At 43.0% G+C, this 23422-nt stretch overlaps 1 protein-coding gene and 1 pseudogene across 1 annotated transcript in view; both read right to left on the reverse strand.

Annotated features, from left to right (window-relative positions):
* LOC139478718 (SCY1-like protein 2) overlaps positions 1–23422 on the reverse strand; it is a 517883-nt gene that overhangs the window by 234819 nt on the left and 259642 nt on the right. Inside the window, exons 16-17 of the mRNA XM_071261308.1 lie at positions 16609–16706; positions 8160–8251 (exon numbers count right to left, since the gene is read on the reverse strand). Of these exons, the coding sequence (XP_071117409.1) occupies positions 8160–8251; positions 16609–16706 (190 nt within the window). The remainder of the gene's footprint in view (positions 1–8159; positions 8252–16608; positions 16707–23422) is intronic.
* Positions 3049–4135, reverse strand: LOC139478306 (uncharacterized; annotated as a pseudogene).

Genomic DNA, 23422 nt, shown 5'->3' on the forward strand with positions numbered 1-23422 from the left:
GTGTAGAAGGGGTTGCGCATTATACACGAATTATGAGTTTGGATGTTTTTTCGCCCATGGAAAGACATTACCGTGAGCACGAAACACCAGAAATACCATGTCAACAAATCCATACTGAAGTACGCAAAATAATCATGTAATTACACTGTCTGGCTATAAATAGTGTTCTTTGTATATCTGGACTTATGTTTGTAACTTATTCCATTAATTTTATTCAAAATTCCTTATAATATTGTTTTTATTAATTTCGGCAAAATCGTGTGTGAAGCGATCGGAAGATTGCACTCACCGTTATTAACAGCAACCACGGTCAGAAACAAACTTTAGTTGACAAAAAGATTGTTTTTCTGTAACAACTTAAATGGATCGAATGGTTGATGAGTTCTTTAACAGTTCTTTTTCTGCTGTATGGAACACCTAGGCCATGGTTAAGTCCTTTGATACGCCAATCTTTACACGTAGAAACATTAAATTCCTGACAGATATGCTCATATGTGAATCTATTGTACCGATTATTTGAGGAATTCCATGCTTGATCCTGCGGTAATCAGGCACTTATTTCTTTAAGTATATGTCTAATCTGACAGTACACGTAAAATGATAAAACAGACTTATTTATTTCAAATCCTTGGGGATAAGGAGATACACCACATCCTGTTGTGGCACACCATATGGCAAAGTTTAACTGGTTCTGCCAAAATTGCATTGGATTGTGAAAACAATCATGCACCATTTTATCGCTAGTTGCCGTGACCCTGTATTTTTCAAGGATATCAGGGAATTCAACGAAAAACTTAGCACCAGAGGCACTTACTAAAATCGACTGATTCGTAATGTAAGTTGATTTCATATTTAAGTTATGACATAGTATCATTGTATATTTAATATGTATGTCACACAATAACAAATGGTCAGTCTATTCAACTGCTTCATACTATCGATAACTCAGATGGACAACTTGAAGTCGCTCTCTGCGATGTAACGTATTACCCGCAGTGGACCAATATAAGTGCTGTGAGAGATAATAATAAGATAGTACTAATTGAGGATAACACTCGCATTGTTATATCTGATTGGTATTACAGCGTATGCTTACTCAATGATGAAATTTTTAAGCCTTTGGGAGCTAGTCTCACACAAAATGAGTCGAATGGAATGCTCATTTTAAGCGCTGGAGAAAAGCAAATATTTCTTGATAAGAACATAGCAAATACACTTGGATTTTATTGGTTAAACTCAATAATAGATCCCAACACAACGAGGCATGGAGATAAATTGCCCGATTTAATTCCCTATAAAGAGTACAATCAAATCAGTACAACGGATAATATTCAACTAGAAAGTCCTTCTACTCTGTTGAGAGCTATTCCAGTCAAAGATGAAAAATATAATAGCGGTAGAACGGAATCTTTCTCAACATTACAATATAAAAAATTAAAGCGGGGTATTATTTCAGACCTCAAAATTTCTGTATTAGATTTAATACATCAACCTGTGCATATAGGATACTTGAGTGTAACACTCCATATTATAAATAATGGTTGATTCATCAGGCCCTGGAACACTCAGACAATGTAATACAATTGTGCTTTCCGATCTCAGAGACACAGAAGGATTCGGTAAACCCGGTATCGATGGCAAGTTATACACTTTACACTTACAAGATAATGTATACAAGCGGAAAGAAGTTGCATTCACAGGTAATCTAGGAGATTTAACTGATGTCGACGTTAGTAGACTCAATAAAAACACTTCATACAATCTTACTCGCAACGATGATAAGAAATGGACAATGGTCGAAGAAAAAATCAAGTGGCTACTGAATATCATCATTACCCCACCATATGTGATGATGGGTAAGGGACATAATTTAACTAAGATAATAAATAGTGGGATCGTACCCATCAAAAGGAAAAAGTGTGTTAGTCGCTCCCCTGCCAGAAAACCCAGGTCATATGTTATTTAGTCGTCTGGCAGTAAAATATGTTAGTTTAAATTTGGTTACTGAATTCAATGATAGAAACCAGAACTTGAGTGCTATACCTAATCTTTCTACGCTTAATATTGAAGTCTTTTTTGGAGATGCATCGGTAGATGCCTTCGAAATGTTACCAGGTCTATCAATTAAATGGCTCAAGAAACACCAACTTCAACGTTGCAGTATTATTTATATGGGAGTATCATCCGTTGCAACCCTTGAGGGGGTCCCAATTATTAAAAGTAATAGCATGTCTCTTGAAATCATGACAAAGGGTAAAGGAAACAATATAATATATGCTATATACAAGGGGGCTGCTCGGTCGCACACGGAATGTCCTGTGGACGGGGGTTAGTTCTAGGGCCATGCTGGCCTGCGAGGATAGGGCTACTCTGTGGGTAGAGAGGTGTTGAGGAAAAGGTGCAGATTATTATTATTAGATAGAATGATAGTGGTACCCTGCAGGTATGGAATGTGAACTGGTGGCTGCGCCGAACCAGGTAGGTAAGGAACTTTTGGGGGCCCCAAGCCATGTAATGCTGCTGCCTGAGGCATGCAATGGCTTGAGACGCCCAAATGAGGTTGTTTACGACCGAGTGCCCCCAAAGATGAGTAAGGTACACGATCACAAAACCTGATAACTGCGAACTAATACGAATATGGCACGGAATCTGTATTGTAGATTAGGGTCCACATAACTACCGCTGTGTGTTAAGCAGAGTCTCTTCTGAAGTTCTCATATATCTCTGGAAACTGTCTGAATTCCAGCGGCCCATAGTCTTAATTAGGGGGTCCTCCACCCGGACCAAGTGCCCACTATACTCGTTTGAGTTAAAACTGGCCCTAGTCAGCACTCTGCTGAGCCAGGACAGAAACACTGCCCGTGTGGGCTGGTGTTGAGCATCCACGAATAGTGCATCCCCACTAGAAGCTCGCTGAAGAGTTCTGGTATGGAAGAGCTTCCTCAAACTTGAGAATGGGCACAAGCAACTATTAGAAAACAATATTATGGGGATGCCTACTCGAAATGGATCCGTCTTGGAAGCTTTCAGCAGGATAGTGCACTTCCTCTAGGCGAAGTCAAACTTGATGTCACTCAAACAAATGTTAGCGCTGGGATCAAACCTGGCAGCACACATGATTTCTCCACATCTGAGAAACCCGAAGAAGGCAGTTAAGCAAATGCATTCCTTTACAAGGTCAGAAAACGGTCCTAGTACTCCTGCACGCAGTGTTACACACGATTTGCGACAACACTGTGTAGGTGATGGGAAGTTGTTTTCTTGGAGTAGGAGCTTGCAACTTCTTGTAACCTCTCATGATGGAATGCAGTCTGTTCAACGCCCCGGATCCACGATGGTCAAATATCGTGGTAATGCCACGTTGCAGGTAAAAGAACCTCACCTCAGCTAGGTAGGTCTTAACAGTGACATGTTTCAACTGCAGCACGCCATAACAATGGGCAATGAAGCACTGTAAATATACCTCATTCACAGGAGGGAGTCTGTGATAGAACATGGTTTGAAACAGTCCGAAAGTCAGCAAGAACTTTATATAACAGGTCATACCAGTCCAATAGGCGGTCTGAGTACCCTTGCTGACGACCGCGGACCACATTTTGTTGAGATGCGCATTCAGGGCCACATTACTTGCGAGCTAGGGGGCACTGGAGTGGGTGTGGTTGTGCATGTGGCGCCAGGGAACTTGGTGATCTGCAAACGAGATAGTGAATCAGCGATGTTATTATCTGAGCCAGGTACGTGATAGGCTAATACCACAAAGTTGCTGACTGCTGCTGTCCAAGTGTGTGGGCGCATGAGGGACATGATACCTTTACATTTAGATCTACCCTATGATGAACACGGTAGCCTAATTATCACAATGAAAGAGCACATGCTTTTTCTCCCGGAGATGACCCCAGAGAATAGCCGCCACGACAATCGGGTAGAGTTCCATGAAGGCCATAGACAATTCACCGGACATACTACATAGCACTTCCTCCGACCATTTTTCAGCAAACCAGGCACCTTGGTAATAGCCCCAATGTCCCACTGTAGCAGCTGCATCAGTGAACAGCTCAATATCTGGGGTAGGTGAGATGTGGAGGTCGTGGAAGAGGGAAATACTATTCCATTCTATCAAGAACTTGTTCCACATAGCTAAATCTTTTCTACAATCGCCTGACAAGCTAACATGTTGTGGAAAGTTCGATCAAGTAGGAGACAAACGTCCTGTCTGGCACAATCACTCTGCAAGCGTAGTTCAAGTGTCCGAGCAGGGAGAGAAGTTCTCTCTTGGTGCAACTTCTCTATGTGGAGTATCTTTCAAGGAGCTCTGCTATGTGTTGCAGTTTACCTTGCAGTAACCTAGCAGTCATATGATTTGAGTCAAGACGGATGCCTCGATGTCTGTAAGGGGTCCCTGTGTCTTATGGAGAGCTAGTGGAATGTTGAGTCTCTTGAAGAGAGACAGTATAGTGCTCATGGTCGATTCAGCGTCGTGGCCTGGAGGGTTAATGACTAGGAAGTCGTCCAGCAGGTGTAGCACATGAAGGAAGTCATGATTGTGTCTCAGAATCCAACAAATGGCCTGAGACAGAGTGTCAAATATTTTGGGGCTAGATCGGCAACCGAAGGCTAGCCGGGTGTAGAAATAGTACAGTCCTTGCCACTTGAACCCGAAATATGGCCAGTATTCGGGGCTTAATGGAATCTGCTTGAAGGCATCAGTTATATCTGCCTTACACATGAGGGCCCCTCTTCCGCGCTGAATAATGCTAGAAAGGGCATGATCAAGTGTTACGTAGGAAAGAGAACAGGATGTCTTGTCAATTAGTTGGTTGATGCTTAGAACGGTATCGTCATCATGGGGGGCCGATAAGTCCAATATCAAACGTTTCTTCCAAGAATATTTCCCCTCGGCAAGTCCAAGTGGACTAACCCTGTATGTGTCATAGGGGGACTCCTGGAAAGGCCCGATAACGTACTGATTGGCACATTCTTTCCTGACCGCTGCGGACACATCCACTGGATTTCTCCTGGCACTAAGGTTGTTGCGTCATTCCACTGTCAATTTGGGCACAGAGTCTAACATTGGATTGAATCTTGTCTCCAGGCCAGAAATGAGATAAACGACGAAATACTTGTCTGGGTGGAATTGTAAGTCTGCTTTTAATCTCTCAATGTTAATAGGTGTTAACGTCAATGTCTGCTTAGTACTTGCTCTGTCTAAGGCATAGTGTAGTCAATCCTTCTGCGCTTTCTGGCATTGTGTCTTGCCACGCATTCTTGAATGGCAAATGAGGCAGGTATGTATGAAAGGACACTGTTGGCGGCTGCAGCCGCTATCATTAAAGTTGTTACAGATCTCTTGTCCATCACGTCAAACACAAACACCTCTTGAGTCTATGTACGTGGCATTACTGTCCACATTTCGTCGGTCATATGAAACATGTCTGTCTTGAGGCCTGACAATTGGTTGGCGAGCCATAGCTAAACTCGGGCAGACACCAGTGCCGTGGGTTACACTTTGACACACTGAACACGTCCTGTTACAGCACCCTGAGGAACACATGCTGTAGAGTTTTGAGTCTCTCATGTCCCATCGAATGACAGCTCCTTTTACCTCAAAAGCTGCCACACAAACTGCGAAAAGTTTGTGGTAGTTGTAGTCGCATGTCCCACCGTACAAAGTAGCAAGTTCGATCACAGTCTGCTCGTGGCCATCCAGCTGTTTCCTTTCGGCATCATTGTTCTAACAATAAATGTCTTTGTAAATACCAAATGCCTGGATAAACTCTCCAAGTGTCAGTGTCCTATTCGGCCTGGGGTCATCTTTGAGTGAGTATACATGTCCCTCAAATTCACTTACTCTAGTATCCAAACTGTCCTGGTTAGGTAATGTCAACAAAGCCTAATTAACATATTTACCTTCCTGGATCTTTTTCCTTAAGGTGGGGGACACTGTGTGGATATGAGGTAAGGAGTCTGATGGAACCTCTGTTGAGTTGCTAGCGGGGGTCAGGAGAGAAGTCTCGATACCACTCAGGGTATTCGATGTAGGGTGGCCTAAAAGAGGCATCGCGCTGAGCCCTGTGGTTGTGATCAGTTGTCTAAGTTCAGCAATTTCCTTTTGCAATCCTGCCACCGAGGGGATCACAGGGACTGAATCTGTCAAGCTAGATACATCAGGCTGGGGAGTTGTTGGATAGACTGATGAACTGGTAATGGTACCCGGCAAGTTAGTGTTGTGATTGCTGCTTGGCAAGTCTTATTGACACTCGGAAACCGAAGCCATGGTGTTTGTCGTCTCTGTTATGGGATGTGACATGGAATTCCCTCGGTTGTTTTCAGTATACAGCTGGAACAGCAGCCGTCTGTTCCACGATGCAGGCACGCAGACACCTTGACTGGCGAGATGAAGTCGAAGGTCAGCTATAGTGAGATGAGGAGCATTCCTAGTTCTGGGCATGCTGCGGTGGTCGCCACCTTGGTTTGGGTCAAGGGTCACCTCGTTAACCCTAGCAGTACTTGTGTTGAGACTAGCAGATCTGCCGCGACATCTGGTAGTCCTGTCAGCCATTTCAAAGCATAAGGCTGTAAAGAATCCCTCTGCTGACAGGGATGAAGATTGCAGATGGATAAGAAGTCAAATTGACTTGACAGAACAATGGTTAAATTGGCCTGACAAAAGTGATAAAAAAACATTATAACAATTTAAGAGATACACTGAGAGCGAGACCACCGGAAGTGGTAGTGTAAACAAACTGCCATACAAGCACATGGCAAAGGATACAATTAAATATACCGGTGGAAAGTGGTAAAGTAAAGGCGTTAGGGTTGAGATACTACGAGATGAACTGCATATAATGACATGGATGGTATTATCATTGCACAAGCAAAAATATTAAATTCACATTTAATTAGGTTGATGTATACTCTCAAAACATTGAGTGAGTGAGTGAGTATGGTTTTACGCCGCTTTTAGCAATATTCCAGCAAAATCCCGGCAGTGACACCAGAAATACGCTTCACACATTGTACCCATGTCGGGAATCGAACCCGGGTCTTCGGCGTGACAAGCGAACTCTTTAACCACTAGGCTACCCGACCGCCCCTCAAAACATTGAAGCAAGACCAATTAAAGACTATTATATGATATAATAATATACACTATGAGTTTACATCCGATGAAGCATCTGAAAAGATGTATACTGTTGATGGATTTCGACTACATCAAATAAGTGACATAAAACATCAAATAGAGAAGGAGAGGAAGTGGAGATTTGGATTGTAGAAAAAGTATCGCAGAGCTGTGAATGTTCTCGACGGAGTTGACACCATAACAGCTGTAACAGCTGTAACAGCTCTGGTGAAAGTGGTCCAGAACCCCCATTACCTATACTACTCCAGTTATTGTTGAAATGGAGCATGATGTAAAAACACATAAGCACAAATGGCAGGCAAGTCCAAGTAGAATATAGATGCACTGGGATAGAGTTGGTGAAATGCAGCTTGCATAAAAACAATGTTGGTGACAAAGTGCAAACCAATCTAGACAGAAATTGGATCCACCGCAATGAGTTGATGAAATGTAGCATGGTGTGAAAACCACAAAAGCAGCAAATGGCAAGCTAATCTAGATTCTTTACTTCTTTTTGGTCTGTGTAGATCTTTGATATGCTGAGTTTGGGTCAGATGTTTCAAGTTGCAAACAGTTGCATTTGCGAACAAAGTTTCACTCTTTGTTCAGAAAAAGGAACAAAATGTATTGTGTGACACAGGATAAGTAAAACTTTCTATTTCCCTTCCACTTAATGGGTATTATTTCCTGCTGATGTAATCTTTTATATCAATGTTCCAGGTTCTTGAAGCTTAGAAAAATATTAAGAATTATTTGTAAGAAGATATTTGGGGAAACATATAAACATTTGACTTCTTTCCATTTCCATAAAAAAACACTTAATCTTTTACTTCAACATCATGAACAAACTTTTGTCCAATTATATTGCCTAAAATCTTAAAGTTACAGCTGATTTGGAGATGAAGTTGAAAGTTAGCATGTGGACTAATGAGAGACTGACGAAACAGATAGACAAACCACATCATAACTTGACATGCCATAAGCTCACTTGAACCTTTGGTCCTGGTGAGCAAACAAATTGAGTGAAAGAGATACATACCAAACTCATTCCTAGTGACTGAATACTGTGGTTTCTCTTGTTTGTGACACCAATGTCTCTGTTGGATGTCAGAATCTCAGACACATTTCCAGCTAAAACATACAGATTCAGAAAAAAACATTAGAATAGAAAAACATATTATTTAATAATTTATTGGTGCTTCCAAATGGGTCTGGAAGAAAATATGTAGGGTTTCCTGCCCATTTCCCTTCACAAAATCATCAGTTTTTCTTGTGTGATATTCTCATAAAATGGCGTGCAGCAGTTACATGCATCAGTTACAAGCATCAGGGCCACATTTCAACACACAATTTTTTATTAACTTTGTTGACCGAAAATGATATTTACCTATGAAAGCTTTTATTACAATGACTTGTGTGGGTGGCAAGACACATAAATGCCCTGTTAATTTAGCGAGATGGTTAAAAACTTAGAAATCATTAAAAATGAAAAAGCTTGTGCGTACCACTTAGCAAAACACAAGAAAGGTATCTGCTTAACTGCAATCTAGCCGTTCCTTGCGTAAGGGAATAAACATAATCTGTGATCACAGTCAGCAAACTTTAAGTTACAAGTCTGAATGATTCCTGCAAATCCTTAACCTCTATTACATCCTAGCCATAAATCCTGTATTTTAGCTGCAGACACACTGTTACTAAACTGGTTGTTCCCCCAATAGCACATGTAACTCTTCAGCTCTTCTGTGCAAAAAGGAAGGAAAAATGTCACTTCTTTCCTGTGTGTGCTACAGCCAAGACCTGTTTTTTGTTGTCATCTAGCACCTGGTATAAGGTAGTCACATTGTTTTATTAATTTCTTTATTCAACAACAAAAGTTCCTGTGACACCAATATTTTAGTGTATTTTTCAAACAAGCAACGTTTAGTTTTCAATTTGTAGTACATGTATGGAATCAAGTCACAAAAACGCAACTGCTACAGAAAAGCATGCATTCCTTGCAAAAGTTGACTTTTATGCAAGCCCCATGCATTTCACTACCCAAGAATGGGCATAAAAACATGTGCATTAACGGGATTCCATATGCATTGTTTAGCATCGTGCTTACAACAACCACTAAGAAAAACAACAAAATTATGCAATTATTCAACATTACGAAATGCAACGCCTGTCCGAAAATGAGCGTCTGCGGGCCAATGGTAAGCTTGACGCAGGATCGAGTCAACATGATGTTGCAAGACAATTTAACGTCCACAGAAACACCATTTGGTGTTTATGGCAACGTTGGCAACAGACGAATGCAGTCAGAGACCATCCTCGGATTGGAAGGACGCATATCCAATAATCGACAAGACAACTGGATTCGAATAACACACCTATAAAATCGATTCGAGCAAACAACAGTGACTGCAAGAAGCATGCCTGGCATTCAACGAATATCTTCACAAACTGTACGTCATCGCCTCAGATGTGCAGCGATTGTCGCCAGAAGACCCACCAGACGTCACATTTTAACAGGGAAAACCGTCAAGCACGTCTACAATAGTGCAGATAACGTCTACGCTGGACAGCCATGCAGTGGGTACAAGTTCTATTCACTGATGAGTCTCGTTTCCACCTCAGCGATGGACGGATTCGAATATACTGACATCCAGGTGAACGTTACGTCAAACATTGTGTCATGGAAGAAGATCGGTTCAGGTAAGGCAGCGTTATGGTATGGGGTTTGGATTACAGCAAGACAGAGGACCCGTTTTATAGTGGTAGAGAGAAATCTCAATGGACAGCGCTACCTTGACGAGATCATCGGCCCTGTTGTTCTACTGTTTTTGTGTCGTCATGGCCCAAGCATTACCTTTCAACGTGAAAACGCCAGGCCTCCTATTGCTCGACTTGTTCAGTATTCTCTTCAACAAAACAACATGAATGGCATCCCCTGGCAAGCTTGCTCCCCTGATCTCTCACCAATCGAGCACATGTGGGATGAGATGGATCGGCACCTTCGACGTCAACCACATGTTCGACAGACACTCCAGGAACTTCGAAACATGCTCCAGTAGATATGGCCAGATATCCCACATGCTTTGTGCGACGCCTGGTCCATTCCATGAGATGAAGATGTGTTGCATCGCAACCAGAGGTGGACACACACACTATTGATTTGTAAATTGACATTTTGGCATGTTCATGTTTTTTATGAAATCACACATTTTCTGAAGTCAGTCAAATTAAACCATTTGAACACTTACAGGAGTCTTTTATCTGTTGCAAACCAAAATGGTTTCAAATTTGGTAAAAAACATAACTTTGCATTAAATCTTATTCAATGTCACAGGAACTTTGGTTGTTCAGTATATTATTACGATCTGGCTGGATTACGTGAGTATGCTAGGGTTTGATTTTGTGTATTTTTCACGATGGCATGCTCCTCTTCCCTGCTGACATGGCAGAAGTGTGGCCAGCTCATGACAACTGGAGATCTACATAACTTCTGTTGAAAGTGTAGGGAGACTCCATGTTCGGCAGAGGCGAGATGTGACTTGGTTTTTCCCCTGTCCAGGTTCTTCGTCATTAAGTTAGACGAAGAAAATACTCAAGGCGAAGCACAAGGAGGCCGCAAAGAAGAAAATCCATTTGATCTTATCGGACCCTACACTGACATCTACGTCTTCGACCCCTTCAACATCCCGATCAGCATGAGCCTCGGGTTTTCAAATCAGCATGCTAGAGAGACTTTTCGCCAAACAACAAGCCTCCATCGAAGACATGATAAAAACCCGTCTGGCGGCCATCAGTTCAGAGGTAGACCAGCTGCAGAAGTGGCCGGCTCAGAAGTCTTCCCCCGCCAAGAGGCCAGGGGTTAAGCAATCATCAAAGCCTAGGCCATCAACGAAGTCCAGCAAGCCCAGGATAGTGGCAAGAATGCCCCCAAGCGGACCAGCCGAGCTGTCGAAGAAACCCTACACCGCACCGGACAGACCGCACGGGCAGCATAGACCAATCTGTATTGTCTGCTACAGTCACTAGAGCAAGCCGGTCACCACATGACTCCTGCACGGGCTCCCCGGGCACGGTTAGACAAGCCAACGGTTGGAGAGGAGCATGAGGAGAGAGCGCAGCCTTCTCGTCACCAGGCCAGCCGTCTGGCTCCCATTATACCAGACAATCAGCCATCACATAGGCAGATTATACCAGAGTCATGGATCCCATCGGACAATGATGATCTTGCTTATGAGCCCATGGCACCGGAGAGGCCCCCGATCAACCAGCCACATCACCTGCGCGGGAGTATGGACCAGCGTTGTCCTTTGTAGACATGATAGACGCTATATATCACCACACAGCCACGGAATGAACAGTCACCTGCTCCAGAGATGCCCGAGTATGCCAGAAGCCATGCTCCGTCTTCGTCATCCTGCATCCACCGTATTTAAGTTACACCTCCAGGATCCTAGACCAAATGAGCGACACCATGCAGAAGCACCGTCATGATGATAGGCTTCCACTCTCGACTATGAGGAAGAAGTTATATCAGATGCATCTATCGTCATTTCCGCCACGGCCACTGGATGACAAGTTCAGCCAGCTGGTTAAAAACCCTAACACCAAACTCACGCTCCCGGCCAGCCGATTTAAGGACTTAACTAGGGTTAACAATAACTCCATGGATGTTGGTATATGTCTCAACTGGTTCATCACAAGGATCCAACACGTGATGCCACCTCTACCTACAACTTTTGATGATGTCCCGCCAGAAACTGTGATTGTCAGCATGCAGGAGGGTATGCTATCTATGCAGTTCTGGACTGCCTCCCAGCTTCAACGCCAACAACTCCAAACATGCCAAGCAGACGGTCATGTCACAGAAAGTCACATCACAGACAGTCTTTAACAATAAGTTGGGCATGATCCTAGACAAGGTCAGACAGGACACGACAGAAAGATTACAAGTGTCTCCCATCAACCTGGCAGTCAAGGCACATGGACCGCAGTACCCACCTAAACAAGCACGAGAACCACCCCGAAAGAAGTATATCCCATCAGGGAAAGAATCCTACCAGACATCCTGGCGTTATGACAAGCCATCGTCAGACTTTATTTGGAACTCAGCTGAAAGTTGGACGCACTGGATTTTAGACATTATCCATCAAGTTACATTTTCTCAAGCGGCCTCGACTTGTATCTTGTCCAGAGGGATGCAGGTTTTACCTGAAAGGTGCCAAACTGGACACAGCCGACCTTGCCATCAAGACCCTCCTCACCAAACAGGCCATTCGGAGATTGCGGGATACCAACAAAAATCAGGGGTTCTACTCCCCGGTGTTTTTAGTACCGAGAAAGAACTCCACAGAGATGATATGATTATAGACCTCAAAACTCTCAACAAGAAGTACTTGGTCCCGCCTCCGAGATATGGAATCAGTCAGTAAACTACGTTCATCACTCGGAAAAGGAGATGGGTCATCAGCCTTCTGGATGCATATCTCCATGTGCCAATCTACTGCAAGTCATGAAGTACATCCGTTTTGCAGTAAACGACCGTCGGTACGAATTCCGGGTCCTACTGTTCGGTATATCAGTCGCCCCTCTGGTTATTCACCAGAAAAACGGTGCCAGTCATCAACATTGCCCATTTACAGTTGGTACAACTTCATGGTTACCTGCCCATTTACAGTTGGTACGACTTCATGGATACCTAGACGGTTTCCTGGCCACCAATCAGGAACACATCCAGCTGCATCAGGATTTGACATTCCTAACTCAAGTCATGTCTTATCTCAGGTTCCTTATCCATCCATCCGACCAAGTCAGAGATTTATCTGGTACAAGACATAGTCTACATAGGGGCCAGATTTCTTCTACATACAGGATATCTTCCCCCCCCCCCAAGTCCATAGCCATGATCAACTCAGTCCGAGAACAACCGATCAGATCAATCAGATGGTTGATGTCTCTCATGGGAACGCTATCCTCAGTACGATTACAATTACGCCCGCTACAGAATTGGATCAACTTCCTACCATCTCAGACCCAGGATACACGGGTACTCAGACCTCTCCACCTGAGACATGATCTAATCTAGTGGACTCGACGTAATTATGTAATGACGGGATTCCTTTCACACTACCAGCTCCCAAACACCACCTGTTCACAAACACGTCGGATTCAGGTTGGGGAGCACACATAGACAACCTCCAAGTTGAGGGTTTATGGGCCGAGACGGAAAGAGCTCTACACATAAAATTCAGAGAAATGAAAGCAATCTATTATGCTCTCCAGACTTGGAAAGATCGCCTCATCAAATCATCCATCCTGATTGCCACAGACAACACGACAGTGGTGGCCTACATTCATAAGCAGGGAGGAACCAAGTCCAGTTTGCTGATGATGGAAACTACTCAGCTATTTGCCTTGGCCTACTCATTCAGGTGCCGGACGGAAGCAAGACATATTCCAGGCAAACTGAACATACAAGTGGACAGCCTATCCCAGAGAGGGAAGATCATACCCATGGAGTGGACTCTTCACCAAGACATTTTTTCCTGGATAACTTCCGTTTGGGACACCCTGCATCTGGACGTCTTTGTGACCTGTCTCAACCATCAACTTCCGGTTTAAATCAGCCAGGTCCCAGATCTAAGAGCTCTCTAGATAGATGCACTATCCATGAATTGGACAGGAAGGTTTGCCTATGCCTTCCCTCCATGGTCTCTCCATGGTCATACAGAAAATGGAAGTGACAGATTGAACAGTCATCCTCATCGCTCCAACTTGGCCAAGCAGGACATGGTATCCCAGATTACTATCTCTCTTGATGCATGAGCCACTCACTCTTCCACATTGCAAAGATCTCCTGCGTCAGCCCAGTTCCAGCCTATTTTACTCCAATCTTCCCAGCCTCCATCTCACCGCCTGGAAAGTATCTTGCAGAGAATGAAGGCCTCTGGTTCTCTCATGCTGCCTCTATTGCTGTCTCAAGATCATGGAGATCGTCATCCACCCAGCTTTATGACAACAGATGGAACAAATTCATCAAGTGGTGACACAGATGTGGTCTAACTATGTCACAGTGGACATTCCCATGTTTGCGAATTTCTTCTTACACCTACGACAGGATAACATCTTCCGACATGGGACCATTGAAGGATAGATCCACCCTCATTCCATTCTCCAGCTTGATGGATTAATGATCAGAACACATCCGGTACTTAACAGACCCATGCGATCATTCAACCTAGAGGATATTCATATTCCCCGAATCTTCCCAAAATGGAATTTATTAGTTGTCCTGTCTGCTTTACTAGCCGCTCCATACGAACCTCTTGGAAACACTACCCTTCTACAAAATCCTGTATAGCATTTTTACTTGCCATGACTGCTGCAGTGAGAGTTTCTGAACTCCTCGCTCTCGACTATTCCAGCCTCACTCATGCTCCCAACTGGACCTCCATCACCTTGCGGTCTCTCCCGGACTTTATAAGCAAGAATCAGTCCACTGCTACTGGTCCTTTGGGTCAAAGACATTATACTATTCCTGCCTTACCACCTACAATGGATCATCCCGATTGCCTCTTTTGTCCTATACGAGCTCTCAAGTTCTATCTGACAGCCACTGGTCCACATCGCCGATGTCAAAGACGTCTATTTATCTCATGCAAGACCCACTTGAATAAAGCTATCACTAACTAAAGCTTCGGTGGCTGGATGGCTTAAGACAACCAGAGCAACAAGTTATCCGCAAGCACAAGATACACCTTCCACTATGGTTCTAGCTCTGCCCTCGAAATCCAAGCTTTTGCATCAAGTTTGGCATCCTGGTCATCCGTATCCATCGGGCAAGATGTAGCAGGATGCCAGTGGGGGTCACACAATACTTTCACTAGCTTTTACTTGTGAGATATCCAGCCAAACTTGACAGACAGGGATTCATTCATTGGGACCTATTGTTGCGGCCCAAATGATTTTACATCGCTAGTTTTTCCTCATTTCTGTGAGAAAAAAAAAAAAGGTGTGGTGTGTGGTGTGTGGAGGATCTGTCTGATATAAGCAGCTACAGAAGGTGAGGTGAGGTACAGTGAAATGGGGTTTAACCTCGCATCCAAGATTATTGCACTTATATAGTGACGTGCATGTACGTGCGTGTGTTTGTGTGGCTGCCTGTACTAGTCCGGACGGATGTCGATTTACAGTGCTGGCTCACCGGGATACCATGTCGCAGATTAACATGAATACCCAACTCAGACAGTATACTGACTCCGAGCCGACCAGTTCTTGTTTTAGCCCCTTAATGCCGAGCGCCAGACAGGGTAACAACAAGTAACATTATTTAACGTTTTTGGTATGACACAGGCAGGGATTGAACCCCGGACCTTCCGCTCTCCAGGCGGATGCTCTACCACAAGACCACGTAGGCGGTCCACAGAAGGTGAAATTTACCTTTTACCTTGACTTACTAGTATGTTACGTAAGGGATTCAAGGGCTACCTGTATTAGAACAGCTGATAAACAGATCTACCGGAAGTGACATCATAATCGGAAGGAATGTAGACCGAAAGTGACGTCGTAACCAGAAGTGATGTCATACACACAAGACAAGACATACAAAACATCATTTCATGATTATCACCAAAAAATACATATTGACTGATATAATAATAATACCCGATACCAAGTCCTCTAAGAGAGATTCTAGAGTAATTACCTCTTGAAAGGTTGAATTTAGTAATATACAAGAACTCATACAACAGTATTGGATTGCTGTCAACTACACAGGGAGTTACTAGAGGCAGATCCCTCCTTATCCCTCTAGTATATTCTGGCTATGGTGTAATAGAGGTTAGGATTTGCAAGAATTATCAAACAATAGATATCATTGTTAATACTTCTAAGAATACTACCTCTGTTACTTGAGGAAGTACTCCCATGCACCTCCCGAATTCATCTGCCTCCAGTAGACAGATGTTTTGGAAAGAAGTGACGGTTTTCCCGCCTTTTTGCGCGGAAGAGCTGAAGAGCAACATGTGCTATTCGGGGAATAACTAATTGTGTGTAGTTGACAGTGAAGAGGACTTTTGTTGAAAATCTGAAGACTTAGTAATAGTGTGTCTGCAGCCAAAGTACTGGATTTATGGCTATGATGTAATAGAGGTAGCATTCTTAGAATTATTAACAATGATAACTTCTGTTTGATATCTGCACATAAACTGTGATCACATACACCCCTCTGGGTAGAGCACTCCAAGCAGGACTGGTCCATTAGAGCTCTAGGTATTGTCCTAATTAATCCTAAATTAAAGTTCAGGAACATTAATTTTGATTGATAACTAAACATCTTTTTTACTACATTTTAATAAATATACACTGCCACTTGCACAACAAGTCTGTTGCTAATATGATGTTAGATATTGCCTTGGCTCATGGGGGAAACCTAATTTCTGATAAAATGGAAAACATCACTGGTTAGTTAAAGTTAGTATTTATTATTTACTCACATGCATGTTTTCCGGAAGTTGATTTTTCATTAATCACGACCTGCAAAGTTATGCCTTCATCTCCTGAACCATCCTCCCCTTGCATTTTCAAAGAACCTCTGCAAACAAATGTGAAACGTTATGATGAGGGTATTTTGGACACACCAGAAATGTCACATTTAAAAATTACAGAAGACTTTGAAATGTTTTTATCAATTTTTTTGTAATGTTCATATGACTGACAATTACCTCTTTTCTTTGTACCACAAGCATGTTTTTGACTTATGGAATGAATACAGAAGAATAAATAAATGTGTGAAAAAGTTTGAACAGAGAAAATTTACAGGGTAACTATGAGCACATCCTTTCAGGGTGTTCGTGAGAGAACAAAGACGTATTAGTGTCTTGAGATAATTTAATCCGCTGCAATCGACGAGAAATACACAAATGGGCTTTGGGATTGAGTTGTGATTGTGTTTTACCCATCATTACCTTGTTTTTCTTCGTGACTGGCATGCGAAATCAACGGTGACATGCAATCCTCTTCATAATAACCAACACAAGGGAGATAACTAAAAGTTAATTATAACGGACTACCGCACAAAAGAAATAATCAAATTAATGCTGGTCATTAACATAGCCACCCCCCTGACAGGGTCAAAAGCATTTGCTACCATTGATAACCTAAATGTCCAAGTAAAGAAAATATTAATCAATAAATCTAGATGAATGTTCATAGGAAATCTGAGCTCTGTGTTCATTTTGTGCAAGTCCTACATCTAAGCGTCACTACACACAGATTCCTCCAGCACACACACCTTAGCGGCTGGTCTGATGTACAGACCATTTTTGGTTTGGACTTTCAAAGCTCGAACACGTCCATCATCGCCAGCGTAAACCTCGACGATCCTTGCCAAATCCCAATGTCCTCTGGGTTTAGCTTCCTCGACCACCAGAATGAGATCTCCAACTGAAACATTCTGAGATTCTGATCTCCAACACCTTCTCACAGTGAGCTCCGGCAAATATTCCTTTTGCCAGCGCTTATACACATGATCCGCAATGACTTGAGCCTTTCTCCACCGTCGTGTACTATTGATTTCATTATCATGAAAAACATCAGGTGAAGTACAAACATCAGCTCTCCCAAGAATAAAGTGATTCGGAGTAAGTGCCGTAAAGTCGCTTGGGCTGGTACTGTTGTAGGTCAGTGGACTGCTGTTCAGGACAGCTTCAACTTCGATCAAGGCAACTCGAAGAACAGTTTCTCGAACACGGAGATTTTTCAGGACTGACCTCAAGGCGGCTTTGACAGAACGCACTAACCTTTCCCACGCTCCACCAAAGTGAGGACTGAGAGGGGGATTAAAATGCCATTCAATCTTCATCAGGGTGATGTAGTCAGCAATTTTGGTTTGCTGGAGGTTCTGCAAACATTGATACAGTTCATTGTCTGCACCGCGGAAATTAGTGCCGTTGTCACGATAAAGAAGACCAGGATGTCCACAACGTCTTATGAAACTCCGAAGAACCAACAAAAATTCATCTGTCTCAAGTGAATTTGCAAGCTCAATGTGGACAGCTCTTGTTGAGAGACATGTAAATAGACAGCCCCACCTCTTCACTGTGCTTCTACGTTCCTTCACCATCAGTGGACCGAAATAATCAACTCCTGTATGAGCAAACACGCCTTCAAAAGCACTAATCCGACATATAGGCACATCTGCCATCTTGACAATGTGGGCTTTGCTCGTCTTCGGTGGCAATCACGGCAACTGCGTAGAACTTGTTTGGCCATTTTCCTTGCATTGACTGGCCAACATTGTTGTCTAACAAGTGCTATCATATGCTCTTGGCCACAGTGTGCAGACTTGATATGCATATCTTCCATGATCAGGTGAGTCACTGGGTGATTGCCAGGCATGATTATCTGATACTTGGCTTCATTGGGAATATGAGCTTTGCGCAGTCTTCCTCCAACTCTGATAAGTCAAATGTCGGAGACAAGGGAAAGAGTTTTGATTTCGCTGAGAGCCCCTGACCTGCTTCAAGATTAGCAAATTCCTCAGGGAACGCTTCCCTCTGTGTTTCTTCAATCAAGTGATACTCGACCTCTGTTTGCTCCCTCACTGTCATTGTTTTGTTGCGATTTGGTTTCAGTTCTCTGTGTTTCAGTGTTGACAGAAAGTTTCGAACTGCCCTTAAAGTCCATCCCGACAGGCCGACAAGTCGTTGCCAAGATGAAAAGTCAGCTGGATCCAAGATGCCCGACAGCTTGAGGCCTTGTAAGTCAGGAGCTGATTGATCTCGTTTGACAAGACTCTTCATCACATATTTGCCTTTGATTTCTGGGTCATTCCCAGTTGTGTGTCCTGGTATATCGTGTAAAGGCCAGTTGTCTTCAGATGACCAGAGGAATTCAGGTCCATGAAACCATGGATGAGATTGTGTTAGGCTGCATGCATGCAGTCCTCTTGTTGAGTGGTCAGCTGGATTGTCCACACTTGCAACATGACGCCACTGCTTACTGTCGCTTGAGTCAAGGATTTTCGACACTCTATTGGCTACAAATGGCTTGAAGCGTTTTGTTTCATTGTTCAGATATTGTAGCACAGTATTCGAATCTGTCCAAAACATAACTCTCTCTATTTTCAGGTCCAGCTCTTTTTTCAGCACAACCCACAAACGGATTGCTAAAACTGCCCCTTGAAGTTCCAGCCTGGGTATCGTCAACTGTGGAGTTAATGGTGCAACATGAGTCTTTGCAGCAAGGAATGAGCATGTGTTTGTCCCGGAATTAAGCAAGTACCAAAGATATGCTACAGCACCGTATCCTTTCTCAGAAGAGTCAGCAAATACATGTACTTCTACATGATCAAACTGTGACGAGAACAGCAGGTGATGCCTGGGTAAATTGAAATGGTGTAACTGTTTCAGCTCGCTGTGCCATACTTCCCATTTTGCTTGGATATCTATTGGAAGTGTATCATCCCAATCGAGACCACATCGCCATATTTCTTGGATCATGAATTTGGCGCGGATGGTGAATGGAGCAAGATATCCGCATGGATCGAATAATGAACAAACAGTACTGACTACAGCTCTTTTAGTGTTTGTCACATCCCTATGTGTGGGATTGAATGTAAAGCAGTCCTGCTCAACATTCCAGCGCAGTCCTAGAGCGCGTTGCACGGGTTGTTCATCTAAATCAAAGTCTTTAGGCTGATTTGCTTTTTGACTTTCAGGAATGACAGCAAGGACTTTCTCTGAGTTTGAGACCGACTTATGCAAATGAAAACCACCCTTTTGCATCAGATTTGGTAGGTCCTGTGTCATCTGGATCGCTTCAGCTACAGTTTCAACTGACTTCACCAGATCGTCAATGTAGAAACAGCCTTGATCACTGATGGATGAAATTCATTTGCGTTGTTTCGCGAGCAGTATATAGCCATTCAGAGTGTTGCTGTACATGATCCCGAAATCTTTATCATGCATTAGTCTCTTTGCCAAGAGCTTGAATCGTTTCTCCGCAGCAGCATAGTTGTTCGGGAGAATGCAATCCGCCATCCACTAAACAGGTAGTCTCTTTCAGGATGTGTTCTGCTTTTCGATCATCAATGGACGATGATTTCTTCTTGTCATACGCAGCTCCAAAGGACTCAGTTTTCCAGAATCGTTCAACACTCTCGTGTATTTCCAGATCGCGTGTAATTGTGAGATTGACACTGGCTTGGACTTCCTGAGCAGCACTACTTTCACAACTTGCCACCCCCATGAGTGACCATCCCAGGGCAGTGCGAACAGCAACTGGTTCATCTTTTTGTCCCTCAATGACTTCAACTTGCAAGTGTGCCTCAGGAATGTTTTAGCCAATCAACATCTTGATTTGTGCTGGTTCAACTGAGGGTATGCCTAGGTGTTTGATATGCTTCCAGTCTGGACTCACGCACTGAGGTCGGCAATCAAAAGCATTGGATTTGACTGTCCATGCTTCTTTTACATGAATGTTGGAGGCATCAAGCATATTTGCTGATGTAATGTTAAGGGAAACTCTGCTTGATGGCTCTGTAGTTATACTATTACATGTTTTCATCTTAAGAGTTTGCCGTTCTCCTTTGATTCCCAAATCCTGCACAAACTCATCATGAATCAAGGTGACATCGCTGGCAGAATCTAACAATGCAAACGTTTTCATAACTCTACCACACTGTCCATACGCAAGAATTGGCACAATCTGAAAGAACACTGTGTTTCCAAATGACTGCATCTTCTTGTTTATTGCTTCAACTGTTTCTGAATTATTTCGATGCAACAATGTGTGATGTCTCTTGCCAAAACATCCTGGTTCTCGGCATGCCATCAAAGAGAAACACTTATCTGCTGTGTGAGAGGGTTTCAAGCAGATGAAACAGAGTTTATTCTCAGTGACGACAGTACTTCGTTCAGGAACAGGCTTGTTTGAAAACAGTGGACAGTGACATAGATAATGAGGCTGTTTATACACTGGGCATGGTAACTTTGAACGACTGTCATATTGCTTGACTGAACCTTTTTCGAGCAAGCGGAGTCTTACTGTTTTGTATGTCAGTCATGGAAATCGTCGTAGCATATACTGTGCTTTGTCTTTCAGGTCCCTTGTACCATGAAGATCCGTTATGTTTAGACAATTTCCTTTGGGTTGATGTATTAGCAGCGAATGCAATGGCATATGGGTTGAAATCTGCATCTACCCTGTCCCTTAGCCAATTGTTGAGATCATACAGGTTTGGTTCTCTAGTTCTTGTGATGTGTCGCACAAACTCATTCCACTTTGTGATTTTGTCATTTGGTAAACGTCTTGCAATTCTGAGCACCATATCTGGGCTGTGTAGTTCAGACAAATACTGAAATTGCTCAAGTGTTGTAATGCAGTCCCGAATAGTAACATAGAACTTTCGAAGAGATGATGGGTCGTGACTTGCAATCATCGATCCTGAGGCCACTCTGTCCAAGAAAGCTCTTGCGACCTTGATACAATGGCCGAAGGCACGCTTTAACTCTTGTAGTGCTAAAGCATTGTTGCGACCTGAAGATCCCAGCCCTTGCACAAGGTGTTTTGCATCCATTCGCCAAACATCAAATATTCCGGGTCCAGTATGTACTTGCGCATGAAACCGCTCGATGAAACAAGGCCATTCAATAGCTTTACCACTAAACTTTGGTAAGTCAATCTTAGGCAGATCGCGCTCGCTCTCTAGCTTGATAAGAGCATGAGTTAGGTGATCTTTATCTGAAGAATTCACCTCAGATATCGTTTCTTGTCCAAGAATGAGGTGATCTATCCATGCGTCAATCGGTTGGTATGGTTGACGGTTTTGCACAGTGATAGGAGGTCGAGATACCTCGAAACTGGGAACATGTATGTTGAGTTGTGTTGGTTGTGATCTGAGTGTTTCTTTCATACTTGGGGTAAGTGCTTCTGAATGAGGGTTTTGTTGATCCACGTTACTACACTTGACAGCACCATCAGATGCTTCCAACCACTTCTGAATATATTCCTGTTTTCCATGTTCCTGAAAATGAGTTTTCCTATCAGCCACATTACTACCTATTTCAAGCATGTCTTCATGCATTTTCACCTCCAAATCTGCCATATCCTTTCTGTGTTTTGCTTCCTGCTTGACTTGTGTGGCCTGCATTTCAGCAATTTGCTTAGACTGATTTACATGAAGTTCAGTCATTTTTGCAGCAAGTTTTGCTGCTTCCTCAGCAAAAAATGCTTTTAGTTTTGCTTGTTCAGCTTTAAACACCATATTTGTATTGCTGCTCTTCCCTTGGCTGTAATTGTCATTTTCACTTTCAATTGATCTAGTGTCACCTTGTGAGCTTATCACAGACAGTGACTTAACAGATTTGCTCACTAAAATGTCTCCAATTTCTTCCAGTGCTTTATTTGCAATTTCCTGCCTTTCCTTAAACCAATCCATTGCCTGCTGACGTTCTGTTTCACCTTGCAACACTGACAAATACTGCCTGTGGGCATCATACAGAGCTTTTACCGCCGCTTCAATTTTGTTGCATGTCACTGATAATGTTCGTTTCGACCTCTTTTCCGTAATTTGAGACCTTGCCGTATTAATAACTGCCGTCAAACGAGCAGCATAACCACTCCTAGCATACTTCAAGTCTTGTGTATCTGTGTTACACTCGTATCTATCGGGATGAATTCCCTTTGTCAATCTACTAGACCGTCTTGGCAAACCAGGCTCAGAACGAGTGCTTCGCAAGTGTTAAGAATCAAATTCAGCATTAAGTGACAGTTTTGGTGGCCCACCTTTGGTAGAATTCATCTTTAAAGGATAACTGAAAGTTCCAACACTTCTGTGCTAAATGAGAGGAATGAACTGTGTTTGAATGTTGCAAGGGGTTCAGTTTTCGCGCACATGAAGAAAAACCTTTGTTCGTGAGAGAACAAAGATGTATTAGTGTCTTGAGATAATTTAATCTGCTGCAATCGACGAGAAATACACAAATGGGCTTTGGGATTGAGTTGTGATTGTGTTTTACCCATCATTACCTTGTTTTTCTTCGTGACTGGCATGCGAAATCAACGGCGACAAGCAATCCTCTCCATAATAACCAACACAAGGGAGATAACTTAAAGTTAATTATAACGGACTACCGCACAAAAGAAATAATCAAATTAATGCTGGTCATTAACACAGGGGATTAAGAAAATTGGTACGGGTCAAAGACTTGCTCATGTCAAATATTAGAAAAGTATGTCCAGAAAACATTCTTAATCAGTATTTTGGACACATTTTAGCCCTGTGTCTATAATTGGGCTTGCTAGATG

The sequence above is a fragment of the Haliotis cracherodii genome, unplaced genomic scaffold (assembly GCF_022045235.1).
Source record: "Haliotis cracherodii isolate W230 unplaced genomic scaffold, xgHalCrac1.p SCAF_4, whole genome shotgun sequence".
Classification (NCBI taxonomy): domain Eukaryota; kingdom Metazoa; phylum Mollusca; class Gastropoda; order Lepetellida; family Haliotidae; genus Haliotis; species Haliotis cracherodii.